Genomic DNA, 14,404 nt, shown 5'->3' with positions numbered 1-14,404 from the left:
TTATACGGTGTCTAAGGATCAAATGTCTGATGTGCAAAAAAAAGAATCATAGGAGCAGAACAAGTCAGGATATTGATACTCAAAACCATGCTCGAGCATCGCTCTCTCTTCTATCTTAGCAAAATATCAGGGGATATTCATGTATATCATTAATAAGGGGGAACTAGCATTCGAAAACTGCAACAAAAATTTCATGTACAAATTCGTAACACGATCAAGTCTACTTAGCAAAATATCAGGAGATATTCATGTATATCATCAATAAGGACGAGCTAGCATTCGAAAAATGCAATAAAAAATTCATGAACAGATTCGGAACATGATCAAGTCTACTTAGCAAAATATCAGAGGATATTCATGTATATCATTAATATGGGGAGCTAGCATTCGAAAACAACAACAAAAATTTCATGAACAAATTCGCAACATGATCAATCTGGTTTGATCCATGATTTATTTAAGATGATATCAAGTTCTAACACAATGCACATAATCGTAAATTTTGAAATATAATGGTCCATCAAATTAAGCTATACAGTGTTGAAGGGTCAAATGTCTCGTGTTCTGAAGAAGAATTATCAGAATATTGTTACTCAAAGCCATGCTTGAGCCTCATCTATTTGTTATCTTTGGAAACAACTCCAAATGTGTGCCACCTTTCTCCAAATCCAAAAGTCTTTATAAACGCTTCCTCCTCAAATAAACCATTAGCTGAACCAAACAAGCACGGGTATCGGCAATTGATGTCATGTTCCGGTCTTGATCTAGCATCAATTATTTGGAATAAATCCTAGTTAATGGCCCCCTCATCTAACTTCTCAAGTATTGGTGATAATACATAATACAAAAAATAACCATCTACGGAACCATGCACATGATTACATGGTGTAAAAACCAACAATCCTCCCTATTTCTTCCCCTTCCTTTTGGGCATAGCCTGTGGCTCCATCAAAAAACTAGAGACGTGAGAACTTGCCGCAGACACATCTAAGAACAAGGTCATTCTGACCCTTTTCGTTTTTAGAAGATCTCGTTATATGTCTTCAAAATACTTCACAGTAGCGAGTTTGCTTGCAGTGGTTAGAAGCCCCAATTGATTACCATCAACATCTGGCATCGTGTGACCAATAACATAGACACAGAGTCGGTCATCCTTCTCTGAATTTGCAATAAGCTATGCAATTTCTCTCACTATATTTTGTTTAGAGGGTTCGCTGCCATGTATAAAGTCACACAATAACTTGATATTCTGTTTCTTGAATCCAAACCATTTGTTAAATTTGTTCTTCATATCACGTAATACACTATAGCTCCATGAGAGCTTAACTTCATCCCGTATTTTGAATAAGTTGGACCTATTAATAAAGCTTTCTCTGTTCCTACATCCTAAAAATAAGTATTCGTAAGAAACTGAGAAACAAAATGTGTATTATTGATAACAAAATTAGAGAATATTACAAAATTTACGAACTTATTAATCCAAACACATGTATGAATATTGAGTGAAATATTTCATATTCAAGGTATTATCAACCACAACATATACTTATTAGCTTTTAATAAAATGTAGTGTGAGTGAAATTATTGAACACTACGTTAAGCATCAACTTAAACCTTTCACTACGGATGGTGGTTGTAGTCATGATAACTACAATATAAGAAACTTTGGATAAACTAATTGAGATATTTGATGCGAATATATTGTTAGGTTCTTAAGAGAAGTTAGGTCATCTTGGGCCAGAAAAGTGAGAATTTTTTTAAATAAAGAACATGAGTTGTTAACTTATTAGTAGATCCATACTATCATTCTACTCCGGTTTTTGACATCCGTATTATATTTTATATCTTTTTATAAAACTCTAAGCTTGTAACTTCCCCATCTTCCATCTCATCTCGGAAGAGTGGGCACAACACCACATGTCAAAAATAACAACCATAATCCTCTTTGTTCTGACTGGTGGGGCTTAAGGCCACAAGTCCTTTTCGAGATCTTTTTTTAATAAATTGAAGAATGCCCCTCCATAACACACATTTAGTAAGAAGGTCAACATGACTTTATTTGGTATGTGTTATGTAACTTTTGCAAACAATTTTGTTGTTTCATAAATAATAGGTTAATTATATGAACACCATAGAATTGGAAATTTCACAAATTTAATTTTAAAATTTAAAAAAATTGACATATACCTTGAATATATTCTTGGTTGGCTGCCTCAAATGTAATGTGTACCTACATAAATGACCACTTAAGTAAAGTTTATCATCTCTCTTTCTGTGGTATTACGATTTGGCATCATATACTTCTTTCCAACATCTTGCACCCTTATTATATTCTTTTCTTCAAACTCCAGGTATTTCCATAGATGGTTTGCAATGCACTATATTTCCTGGACTGACCAATTAAGTCTAACTTTTTCAGGTTTTTTGGAATAATACAGCCAACTTTCTTTTCACCACTACCCTAAAACAAATAAATTAGAATTGTTATTTAATTTTTTTTTGCTATATAAAAAACATCAATGGATAGTATATACATGTGTAGCTCCTTTTTTTTTTTTTCTGGAACTTCCATTCCCCACACTAGAACTTCTATTCCCCTCACTCATGTTTTCTCTTTTTCTTTTCAAAGTATTGTTTTTCGTTTTTTCCTGCATTCATGAGAAATCACATGAGTCTATTTATATTAAAAAAATATACTACAAATTACAAAGCCAAGAAACTATGGTCTTTGATACCTGGAAGGCTTCTTCATCATCCTCAAGCCATGCATTGACAATGTCATACAGATTTATGACACCATCACTGCCACTTGTTGCAAGCATTTCTGTTTTTCTTACCTACAACCAATTCCCTAAGCTATATGCGAAATTGAAACTCAAATTCTATAAAAAGTACTCCAATAATTGATATTCATATATTTTTATGTACTAGCTTAAGGACCAAGTCGGCCACAAATTGGGCTCGTCCCGCCAACACGCAGAAATAGTGTGGGTTGGACTACATTGAAACCCCTATTATTTCTTACAAAATAGAGAGGATCAAGGACGTGAAAGCAATTTTGCCTAATTAGTATATTCAACAGTGCATTGGTAGAGCAATTAAGCATGCAAGAAAATAAGGGATATAATAAACAGTCAACTAGTACCTTATTTTCATAATGATTATGTGTAGCAACACATATAGTATCTTGTAGATTCCACACCCTTACTGAATCATCAGTGCCACCGGACACAACTTGTGTCGTGTTGCAAAAAGTGCTTTAAACACGCTTGTGCCAGCTTCAAACTCTTGCAGTTGCTTGCTTCTCTGATGTATGTATGTTTCTTTATTTGCTATGCATTTGAGGTTTCTTTGTTTGCTATGCATTTGAGGTTTCTTTGCTTGCTTTCTTTCTCTGCTTGCTTGATTGAGGTTTCTTTGTTTGCTTGCTTCTCACTCTCTGAACCGTCTTCTATTCTCTTCTGTATGCATTTGATGGTCTCTGATGTATGTATGTTTCTTTATTTGCTATGCATTTGAGGTTTCTTTATTTGCTTTCTTTCTCTGATGCTTGATTGAGGTTTCTTTGTTTGCTTGCTTCTCACTCTCTGAACCGTCTTCTCTTCTCTTCTGTATGCATTTGATGGTTTCTTGCAGTTGTTTGCTTCTCTGATGTATGTTTCTCTGCTTGCTCCTGAGTTCTCTGACCAGTTTCTTTATTTGCTTGCTCGTTTCACAGCATGGAGGCACTGCGCTTGAAAACACGTGTTCCCGCGTTGCAGGAATTCTACGATGGAGGTCCCTTTGTAGTCTCTTTTGATGGATCAATGATAGCCTGCATCTGCGGAGATGCCATCAAAATTCTCAACTCCACCACCAAGTCATCCATCACTTCTGCTCCCCATGGTTACCCAGAATCACCCAAGGCATTATCACTTTCTCCGTGCAACCGTTTCCTTTACACATCTGCCAGCCGCGAAATACATGCATGGGAGGTATCCACCCTCACAAGATCAAAGAATGTGTGGAAAGTACAAATTTAGGTTATTCAAATTACATTACATTTCAATTCAAATTAATATATGTCTGTTATTGTGTAAATGATGATGGAATTTAGGGTACCAAAGGAACTGTGACTTGTATGGAATGTCATCCTTCTGGAAAGTGGCTTGCTACTGGTGGAGATGATAGGAAGGTCCTCATCTTTAATGTGGATTGTGACTCCGGCACCCATTGCAAAAAAATTCTAGTTCATGGTGCAATTGTTTCTTGTGTTATGTTCCATCCAGATCCGGATAAGCTTCTCGTAAGTCTCAAACTTTATCCTTATTCAATCTTTTTTCATGTATCTAACTATTTAACTGATTAAGATCTGATTCGTGCCCACAGCTTTTTTCTAGGAGTAGTGCTGGCGGAGAAGTGGCGGAGACTAAGGTGAAACTGCGTTTACGAGAGAATGAAGAGGATTGTGAATGAATGTGGTGAAAAACCCTAGTCGTCTTTCTTTGTTTTTACTAGTGCTTCAAAACTAATTGTAAGAGTTTCAAAAATGATAAAAACTCATAAATTATTATAAGATTATGTTGAGTTAATACCCAGGAATAAAAGGAAATATTAGTGACAAATAACTTTCATCTCATTATATGGAAATTAAATTTTCACAAAATATGGTAAGTTACATGCATGAGATTGAGATTGTTAAATTCATATTTTATACGAATCTATAAACACTACAAAGGGAGAACTTATTATCTACTGTTCACTAAGAGAGTTTTATACCATGTGTGTTGGTCCACTATAAGGCAATGTGTGGGTTTCTTTTTGTTGCTTTATCTAATTTTTTTGGCCCTTTATTCTACTTTTTCCTACTTTCTTGAGCATGAATGCCTGAAAAAATTTCAACATTTGATTTCACTTTTCTGCACCAATTTAAGTTAGGAGTTTACTTTACATGAATTTTCCTTATATAAGGCACTCCAATTGGGCATAACAATGGTGCAATTGTGTTTCCAATTTATTTACGAGTGAGTGTGAAAGATTTCATAGCAAAGGAAGTGGCTGATTAGGACGATGAAGTGGTCACCGTTGCTCGATTCAAGGCTTTTTCCGGCCAAAGATCTTATTGGAAGCTCAACTTCCTTTTCTGGTGAATTTTGATCATCCAAATCGCCACCCATTTTTTCCTCCTCCGAGTTTGACCTTCCCAGGTATCAAGTACTAGGTTTTCCCCATTTTCCTCCTTTGCCTTTTATGCTCAGAATTTCTTTTCGTCATTTGTGTGTGGCAAATGTTTATTTTGTTCTCACCTCAAAATTCCTTTAAAAACGAACCTTGCTATGGACTAAATTTATGGAGATGCTTGGAAAGACTTGAACTTTAATATCTGGATTTATTAGTCTCTGTTCTACCCTCTGAAACATAACAAATGGGGCATTGAGCTACATGTTTTATCCTTTTGGCAAAATTATAGAATGAGTGTGTGTTGGGCCTTGATTTTATTGCAAGAGGCTTCGCTGGAGGAGGTCACTCGAAAAACACTTGGAAGAAACACTTAGGTCTAACGTCACATGTCATGAAATGAGAATCTTGTTTTGCCACCATCTTTAAAGAACATCTCACATAACCTTATATGATGATGACTATGCTAGTGTAGACACAGAGCATGACGACCCTCATCATCAGCGAGGGAATGATATCTAGTAGAGACGTTAAATGAATTTGTGTAGTTTAAGGCAATTGGATGAATGCTTTATTCTACGGTGGTTTGAAGAAGCCTTAGTTCAAAGACAAATACCTTATTCCCATAAGAACGATTACATGGGATAAACTAAGGACTGAGTTACATAGAGACGAAAGTCACACTCGACAGTGACGAGTTAAACAAAACTATTAGGATCAAAGTCTTAGTAATAAACGACCCCATTGATTACAACTTCATCCTTGGACGACCATCGTTGAATGCATTCAAGGTCGTCATCTCCACTTCTCGTCTACTAATGAAGTCCCCCACAACCCCATTGATTACAAAATCATACATAATGTTGAGAAATTAAATAGACTGGCACATAGGGTTTCTTGGTTCGTAAGAAGAAGCATAACCATGAACTGAAGTTGGAAATTTAAGCAAAACCATAAACGAAACACAGTGAAAACCTATCAATAAAAGTTGAAACCAAAAAGTGAAGTGAACGTAAAAATGAAGGTGGTAAAAGGTCCCACAATTTGAGAAAGGTGAATGTGTATTATTGATATCAACTGAATCACAGAGTTAACAATTGTATACATAGTCATTCTTATATCTACTACTTTTAACAGAGTGAGAAAATTGAAATATTACCTCTGTTGCTTCAGTTGTTTTTTTGCGCTTGGATTCTTCATCATCTGAAATTTTTCATTTTCTTTTCTTAGTCTTCTTTTCGTGTTTATAAACTAAGTTTTTTGTCATACTCACAGGTTTCTCAGATTGAGGAAGAACACTATGATCAACAACAAAATTTCTCTGTTGCCCAACTACTACTTCAAGAGCCGTAAGGACCATTAAGGGTTGTCCACAAAATTTGACAATGAGCTCATTGGCAGCAACATAAAGTGGATGCTCATCTCTCAAAAATTATTTTTTCAATCATTGAACCAAAAGATTATAGTATGATAGATTTTCTCAGACAACTGTATGATATATTAATCAATTAGTTAATTATACTTTTAGTTAGTTATTTGGTTAAGCAATTTTTAACAAAGTAGCTATAAATAGTAGTTACTTACTTCGTACCCAGTGTGAAATTGAATCAAAAGGTCTTCTCAATTTCTCTACTCTCTACTCTTTGTTTCATTTCTGCGTCAATGGTATGAGAGCCTTAGCTAGGGCTCTGCCATCACGATTTTGATTTATCAATGTTGAAGAAATTATCTACTTCTAACAATCCAGAAAATGAAGGGTCAAGCAACAATGATCTGATGCAAAATACACAATCTCCTTTTACATACACCCTGGTAAAAATCCATCTTCTTCAATGGTGAATCAACCTCCAAACATGCGCAATTATCAGGCATGGGCTCCCGCCATGAAGCACGCATTAGTGTCCAAGAATAAATTCAAGTTTTTTATGGAAGCTTTACCACCTTCGAATTCGTCCAATCTAGTGCTCAAAGGAACGATGTAATACCTAGTCCCGATGTAATAACCTAGTCCACTCATAGATTTTGAATTTGGTGAGTCCTTCTATTGCACAAAGCATCGTCTATGTTGAGATTGCTGATGATGTGCGGAAAGATCTCCGAGGGAGGTTTACACAGGGCAATTTGATACAAATCTCAAAGAATTTCAACAAGAAATTTCTGCTTTTAGACAAGGTAATTCTTCAGTCACAAACTCTTTTACTGAATTAAAGACACTTTGGGAGGAGCTCAAACAATATAGACCATTATCGTAGTGTAATTGTCGAGTTTAATGCACTAGTGAAACGCTTTCTAATGTGAAGAAATACAAGGAACATGATTACATAATTAGGTTTCTCTAAATGAGAATTAAGGTGTGGTTAAATATCACGTGTTGTTGATGGAACCATTTCATATTATGAATTGAGTGTTTTCTCTAGTGCTACAACATGAGAGACAAACTGGAAATTTTGTTTAGATAGATGATCACAAATCTTTGGTAATAGAGTGGTGCAAGGAAGTCATTGGCAGAGGAAGAGGTTATGGTTCTTGAGCCTCATTTTCAAAGTTTCAGTTGATCCAGGGTTATAAGGGTATTTTCGTGTAATTTGTATTTTATCTTTATTTATTTTCTGAGTTTTAATTACTTTTTAAGGTATTTTTATTTAATTTTCGTAATTTCTGGTTTTATGATTTTATCATTTTTTATTTTGATTTGTTAGGTTTTATATGTTTTCTTTATTTTTATTTAATACTTGAATCTATATTTGGTTAGGATTTTGATTGTTTTATCAGGAAAAAGAATAAAAATGAAGAGAAATATCTTGGCCCATCATGGAAGTGGCGCGATCGCGCCAAGTGCGTTTAGAAGGGGGCTATATTTCGTTTTAGGGAATTGGGAAGCGTTTGGAATAGTTTGTGAAGCCTTTTCATTTGTAGATCAAAGAGGGGAGAGCCCTAACAAAGTTTGGAGCTTGAAGAACTCCTTTATTTTGATTTGTTCGTTGGATTATGGAAGTCATGCTTGGATAAACTCTCTTCAATACTTGGGGTTTTGATGGATTCTTTTGACCTTGAGTTTTGATTTTTCTTTGTACTCATGAAATTTCAGTTTAATCTATGAATTTCTCATATTTAATTATTGAATCCAAGTGCTACGGATTATTTTGCTACTTTGTATGCGATTGAGAGATCGATAGGAAGTAGAAAACCAATGAGGAATTGATTGAGATAGCCTACGCCTTAAAGATAAGGGTGACTTTCATGTGTTGTTAGTAACTAGGAGCGTTAATCCTCTAGTTGAACTCATATGGGAACTAAGAGATTAGTGATAGCAGTTTGATTGGAAGTTTTGCGTTATCATGTCGAAATCTAGGCAAGTACTATTGATAAGCTAGATAATTCATGAGTCAATTGAACTTTTAAGAACATAAGTTAGAGTGATGAAATCATAATTCATATTGTCCTTTTTTGGACTATTTTTTTCGTCACAAACGTTCTTTAGAATTACAACTTTAATATTACTGTAGTTCACAACATATGTTTTTCACCACCTTTGTTACAAGTCTTTTTAGTAGTTGATTAGGTGAAATTGATTTAGGCAACCGCAATTGATTGTTATTTGCTAGTGCATGCGAGGTGCATTCAATCCAAAAATCGTTACTATTTGATTAAGAGATTGAGAGAACTAATTGTGCCTACGCGCTCAACAAAGAAAGAAGAGCTAGCCAAGTGAATACCACAGTGGAGACATAAGAGGAGATAAGGCTCCTGGGTCGATGATGTCTTGAGGGTATTTTGGTCTTTTCAAGTGTCGTTCCTCCTTTTATTTTCATTTTTTAGTCTTTTATTTTGTTTTGAGTTTTCAAAAGTTGTTGCCAATCTAGAATAAGACTCACGATTACCACACCGTTAACTGGCTTAAAATGAGATAATAATAAAATAAAATAAACAATGAAAAAAATAAGAAGTTTAATGGCAGCCAAAAGCGTAAAGATTTGTATCACATTTCATAACAGGCAACAAATAACCAAATCAAAATCTGTGAAAATAATTTTTAGTGGTAGAAACTCTCCATTTTTGGATTTGCATAAATGAGATGAAAGATCAAAGAGGTAAAAAAAATGAATGTAGCTACTATTTGTCTATGAAATTCAAGATTTGAGACCACCATAAAATAACCAATATACTTAATTGGCTTCTAATTGGAACTTCTTTAGATGAAAAGAATTCAAATTCTTAGATATATTAAGAAGTTTAATGTCACCGAAGGGAATACCAATGGTTGCTTCAATTTTTCCCAGAACGTTCTCTGTCTCCATGTAGGGGAAGGCTAATGGGTCAAGGTTAGAAGATGAAAAGGACAGACACTCGGAAAGTTTTGGCAACTAGAAACCTATTTTTCTGGTTTCTAAAACAGTGTAAAAAAAGTTTTTAATAATTAGTATATACCAAACGGATTGTGTTTTCAAAATAGCATTTAGAAAGAAAAAAAAAACTCGAAACTTGCAACCACCCCAAACCAAATCTAAAATTATATAAGTTGGTGCTTCTTTCTATTTTGTGACATATATATCCATCTAGATTTTAAATTTAAAAACTAAAAACAGATTTCGTATATAAAGTATTTGAAACAACCCCATAAGAGCAATTCATAATGTACATTATTAGATTATTTTATCTCTTAAATTAATTCATAATAGTAAAACATGATAGGTGTTCAAATACAATTTTAATTTAATGTAAGAAAGCACCCGTGCACGGATTACTTCCTGGATATAATACTACCATAAGACAATTAATTCATCATCTTATTGATTAACTCGTTGATGGAATCCTCACGGTTCCCTGCATCTCCACCATTCTTGAATAAGGTTTTTGATCCCTTAAATCCATCTGAAGGTTTGTTGAGTTCAAAGGGCCATATAAATCTGACGACTTCCTTGAAGTGGGGACCAACATTATAAATTTGATGCACCATGTCTTCCATGCATAAAATACCAAACTTACCTAATTCCTGCATGGTGGATATTGAAAATCACAAATGCAGTCAAGTGGAGACAAAGAAATTAAACCCAGTAACGAACCTGTAATGCTATCTATTACCTGCCCAATAATACTATCCGTCAAAGAAACCTTTCGCTCGTCTATTTTTGCATGTCCTTTCTTGTAAAGTAGCTCCTTTATGCTTTCAAGATTTGGATATCTTCAAAAGAAACAGATTCTCAGAAAACAAAAAAAAAATCCTCAGCAAGAGAAATATGATTTTTTTAGGAAGAAATTTAGCAAAAACTAGTGCTCAAGAGGGCAGTGTTATTCCACCCAATGTGAATACAGCACAGAGCATTAGACTTTGCTGAAAGATACTCGCTTGACGCTTCATTCGAATAAAATGTTAGTTGGCTAAACATTGAACATTGGAGTGAATCACTCGGGAAATAAGGGAGCGAGCAATCAAGGGACTAATCAAGGAACCACATAAGGAATGGATTGATATCCGCTTTATAATGTATTTGAAATGTTATTATAAGAAAGGAACGACGCCGAGGTGATGGTATATTCCTCACTTTTTAATTCTAGGGCCAAGTTGGATCATTCTTGTTCTAGCTTGGCCTCCTAGGATTCATTGCATGAACAATTCCTAATCAAACTTACATAGAGAGAGGTACAGCTCAAACTCGCCACACAGAATTTTAGAAGTTCAGGTCATGGGAAAAAGTTTTGATTGGAATTTTGATGATGGAAGAGACAGCTATAATGCAATAATAAATGGATTTTGATCAGCAGAACATAAGAGAATTATGTAACCTATCCATCTACCTTTTAAACTAGAAATATATGAAAGTTCTACCAAGCTACCCTTCCACTAGCATCTAATATCATATCATAATCAGGGATGCATGCACCTTCAGCCCCTACAAAAAAATTCAAATATTACACAAATAGTATACTTAGTATTCGGATATGGAGTCTTATATTGCCTCCACAAAGCTAGAAGTGCCCCCTACAGCTAAACTCTAATGCTTTGTTCAGTTTATGAGAGAAAATGAGAAGAGAGAAGAGAAGTAGAAAGAAAATAAAAAAAAGAAGAGATTTTATAGGCTGTTCAATAAGTAGAAAAAGAGAAGAGTAGAGAAAGCATGATGTGTTTCTTCTCTCCTTTGTTTGGTTAAATAGAGAATGGAAAGAGAGAAAATTACTTTTGTATGAAATGATATTTTTACATTAAATATTTATAAATAAGCATGATAACAATGAAAAGATAAAATAGAAAAAATAGGTAACAAAATTACTCTCACTTTCTCTTCAAATTGGTGAGACTACAAAAAGGTTATGGGTTCCACATATTTTATCTATTCTCTCTTACTCCCTTACCGAAGAAAGTTGGCTTAATCTCTCTCATCTAACTCTCATTCCATAATTAACTCTACCAAACATAATGTAAACTTCTTACTTTTTAAACTTTTATTCTCAATGTTGTGATCCACTCTTTGGTTTTATTTCCTGGTCTATAATATCCATTGGATCATAGCTTAGTTCATCATTTCCTTTCTTCTACTCTAATGGTACAAAACTGAGAGCTCCAATAATCTGAATCCCACTTCTTCATCTAGAACTAAGTTCATTTTGATACAACAAGTAGAAGCTACAAAAGTTGAAAGAGTTTCTCCGCTATGAATATTATCAAGAACTAGATGTGAAATCATATGGGAGATGGCTGGTTAAATAACTGTTTAGTTACTTATATGGAGAAAGAAGCATTTGAAAGTGTTGAAAATGAAACAGAGTAATAGTAATTTGTTATGCTTTTAATGTTACAAATTTTTGTGTGTACCCACAACTCAATTTTTGGATATGTCGTTGAACATAATAATTCATACACATCCAATCCAATATAAAATAAGAAGAGTAGACTCTCACCCATAGGTAACATATGGTGCCACTCTCTGCAGTTTGCTCATGATTTGCTCAGTTGACTTCACAAAAACTGCACTGAATAGTCTTCTCAACCCCAAGCTGAATAAGACCTTTCTGGTTATAGGATGGATGTATTTTTTCCTAAAAGAATCACAAGAAAGATGTTATAACTTTTCACAAAATCAAAAAGATCAAATTGAAAAAAGGGTAAAAGAGAGCTACCCCTGTATCTGAATGATTACTACGGGCTTGAAATTTGAGGTCACTATTGCTGGCGGTATCATCATGACTGCACCAGTTAGGACTTTCCCTCCCGTATTGGGCATCACCATCTAGGAATTAAGCAGACATGAAATATTCAAAATCTATATATAAATTGTATATTGCAGATTAGATTAGATGATGAAAATGAATTAATAGGAAAACAAACAGCTACCCCCTTTATGATGAAAAACTTTTTGGGGCCAAACTTTTTCCAATCCTTTCTGTATTTGAGGCGGACTTGCTTCATTTTTTGTCCATGCACACATGGAATATTCCAAATCTATGAATTGAATATAATATTGCAGATTAGATTAGATTAGATGATCAACATTAAGTGTAAAAGAGGGTTGAATAGATGATTAAAAGAGTTACGTACCGTCTTTTTGAAGAAAAAGAAGCCACTGGCCTTCCTCCTAGATTTGTTTTTTGTGAGTGTCAATGTAAACTATGAATTGCAGATCAGATTAGATTAGATGAAAAACAATGGTAAAAGCTGCTTTCTAATGAAAAAAGAAGCCACACCACACCACACCTTGTTTGCTTCGCTGTTGCTCTTGTTATTCTTCTTCTTCTTCTCTGCAATATTGAAAGCTTCATCTAGTGTGAATTTACGACGGGGTAAGGGTCTCTGTATATACTATAAATCAGAGGATATTGCAGATTAGATATTAGATATTATGATGATGAAAAATAATAGTAATGAAAAAGAAGCAACTCAACTCACTGACCATAATGGTTTGAAATTTCTCCATATCTACCCTGAGGCTGCGTTTCCTCTTCTTCTTATTCTTCTTTTTCTCCATATCTAACCTGCCGCTGCGTTTCCTCTTCTTCTTAGATAAAATAAAATTGCAGATTAGATATTAGATGATGAAAAACAATAGTAAAAGCTTCTTCTTCTTCTTCTTATTCTTCTTCTTCTCCTCTGGAATAGAGTTGAGAGCTTTTGCTTCTTCCTCTTCTTCTGCCATCTTCACTAAAATCAGTAAAACAAGACCTAGAAAAGTTAGCACTGAATCGTCGCCGATCACAGCATAAAAGATGATGACAAAAGGGAGGAAAGAAATCCAACTCTTCTAAGTTAGGGTTTTCCTTCTTATCAATGTAAAATTTATCTGTATCTTCAATTAGGGATACAACAGCTCATAAATTAAAATTTAATCATGTGATTTTTATTTTTATTTAAATAATATGTCATATATTTATTTAAATATTATTTTAATAACCTATCACATTATTCACATCTAACAATCTTCTATTTTTTTTTTTGTTTCTGAAAAATCTAACTGGTTTTTTATGAACTTAAACTAGTACTTTTTACCCGTGCGATGCACGGGGTATTCATTTCGTTTTTGTGTGTATTTTTTTTTTAAATAATTGTGTTATTTTCGTTATGTTTATTGAAAGAAAAACTTAGGAATTAAAAGAAAAAAAATTGAAATATAAGCAAACATAAATTTGTAATTTTTCCCTTGATGAATGTGTTTGTTTTTATTTTGTAGAAACGTAATTATTTTGTTTATTTGTAGTTCCTGTCCTCTTTTTAGTCTGGGTTTTAATTAAAAATGTAATCTCCACTACGTGGCATAAGAAGTCTTTGTCTATGTAAAATATCATCATTCAAATACTCTCTTGTTTCTTTCCAAACAAATTCTTCCCTCCAGAGTTGATATGATAACAACAAAGTAGCAAATGTCTTCTAAGATCGTTTGTAGCAACCCAATGAAAAGCTTCTATTATTTCATCAATGTATTCTTTACCATCTTCGAGTAAACTCATCATATAGCACACGTCCTTAAATGTGTCATATGTAGCTTCATGTACTTCTCATATGTTTGGAAATGAATGAAGCCCCCGTTGTAAAATTTAGCAATAACCTCATATAATATTCACTTTTTATAACATGTAATTTTTCAAAAATTGTGATATTTTTGTTATATTTAATAAAAGAAAGTTTATGAATTAAAAGAATAAAATTAAATTTAGATATAAGAAACCATAAATTTGAAAGTTTTTTTTTTTACCCTAAAAAAAATTTATTTGTAAACCATGAAAAATTAGGAAGCTTCATTTATACATGGAAACTGCC

The 14,404-nt window shown here is 33.8% G+C and overlaps 1 protein-coding gene across 2 annotated transcripts; it reads right to left on the bottom strand.

Moving 5' to 3' along the window:
• Nucleotides 1-9,784: 9,784 nt before the first annotated feature.
• On the bottom strand, nucleotides 9,785-13,432 carry LOC130714819 (60S ribosomal protein L7-3-like). 2 transcript variants are annotated; one of them, XM_057564778.1, is made up of 8 exons: nucleotides 13,044-13,432; nucleotides 12,848-12,943; nucleotides 12,692-12,760; nucleotides 12,488-12,595; nucleotides 12,274-12,383; nucleotides 12,055-12,192; nucleotides 10,240-10,339; nucleotides 9,785-10,150 (listed from the first exon to the last, which is right to left on the bottom strand). In XM_057564778.1, the coding sequence occupies exons 1-8, from the start codon at nucleotides 13,116-13,118 to the stop codon at nucleotides 9,932-9,934; spliced, it is 915 nt and encodes a 304-aa protein (XP_057420761.1). In that variant the 5' UTR covers nucleotides 13,119-13,432; the 3' UTR covers nucleotides 9,785-9,931. The 2 variants fall into 2 exon arrangements, with proteins under 2 accessions (XP_057420761.1, XP_057420760.1); XM_057564777.1 differs by having other exon boundaries at nucleotides 12,848-12,952; nucleotides 13,044-13,430.
• Between the last annotated feature and the right edge of the window lie 972 nt (nucleotides 13,433-14,404).

The sequence above is a fragment of the Lotus japonicus genome, chromosome 4 (genome assembly GCF_012489685.1).
Source record: "Lotus japonicus ecotype B-129 chromosome 4, LjGifu_v1.2".
Classification (NCBI taxonomy): domain Eukaryota; kingdom Viridiplantae; phylum Streptophyta; class Magnoliopsida; order Fabales; family Fabaceae; genus Lotus; species Lotus japonicus.
The sequence above is the reverse complement of the archived record's forward strand: the minus strand, read 5'-3'. Positions and strand labels throughout refer to the sequence as shown.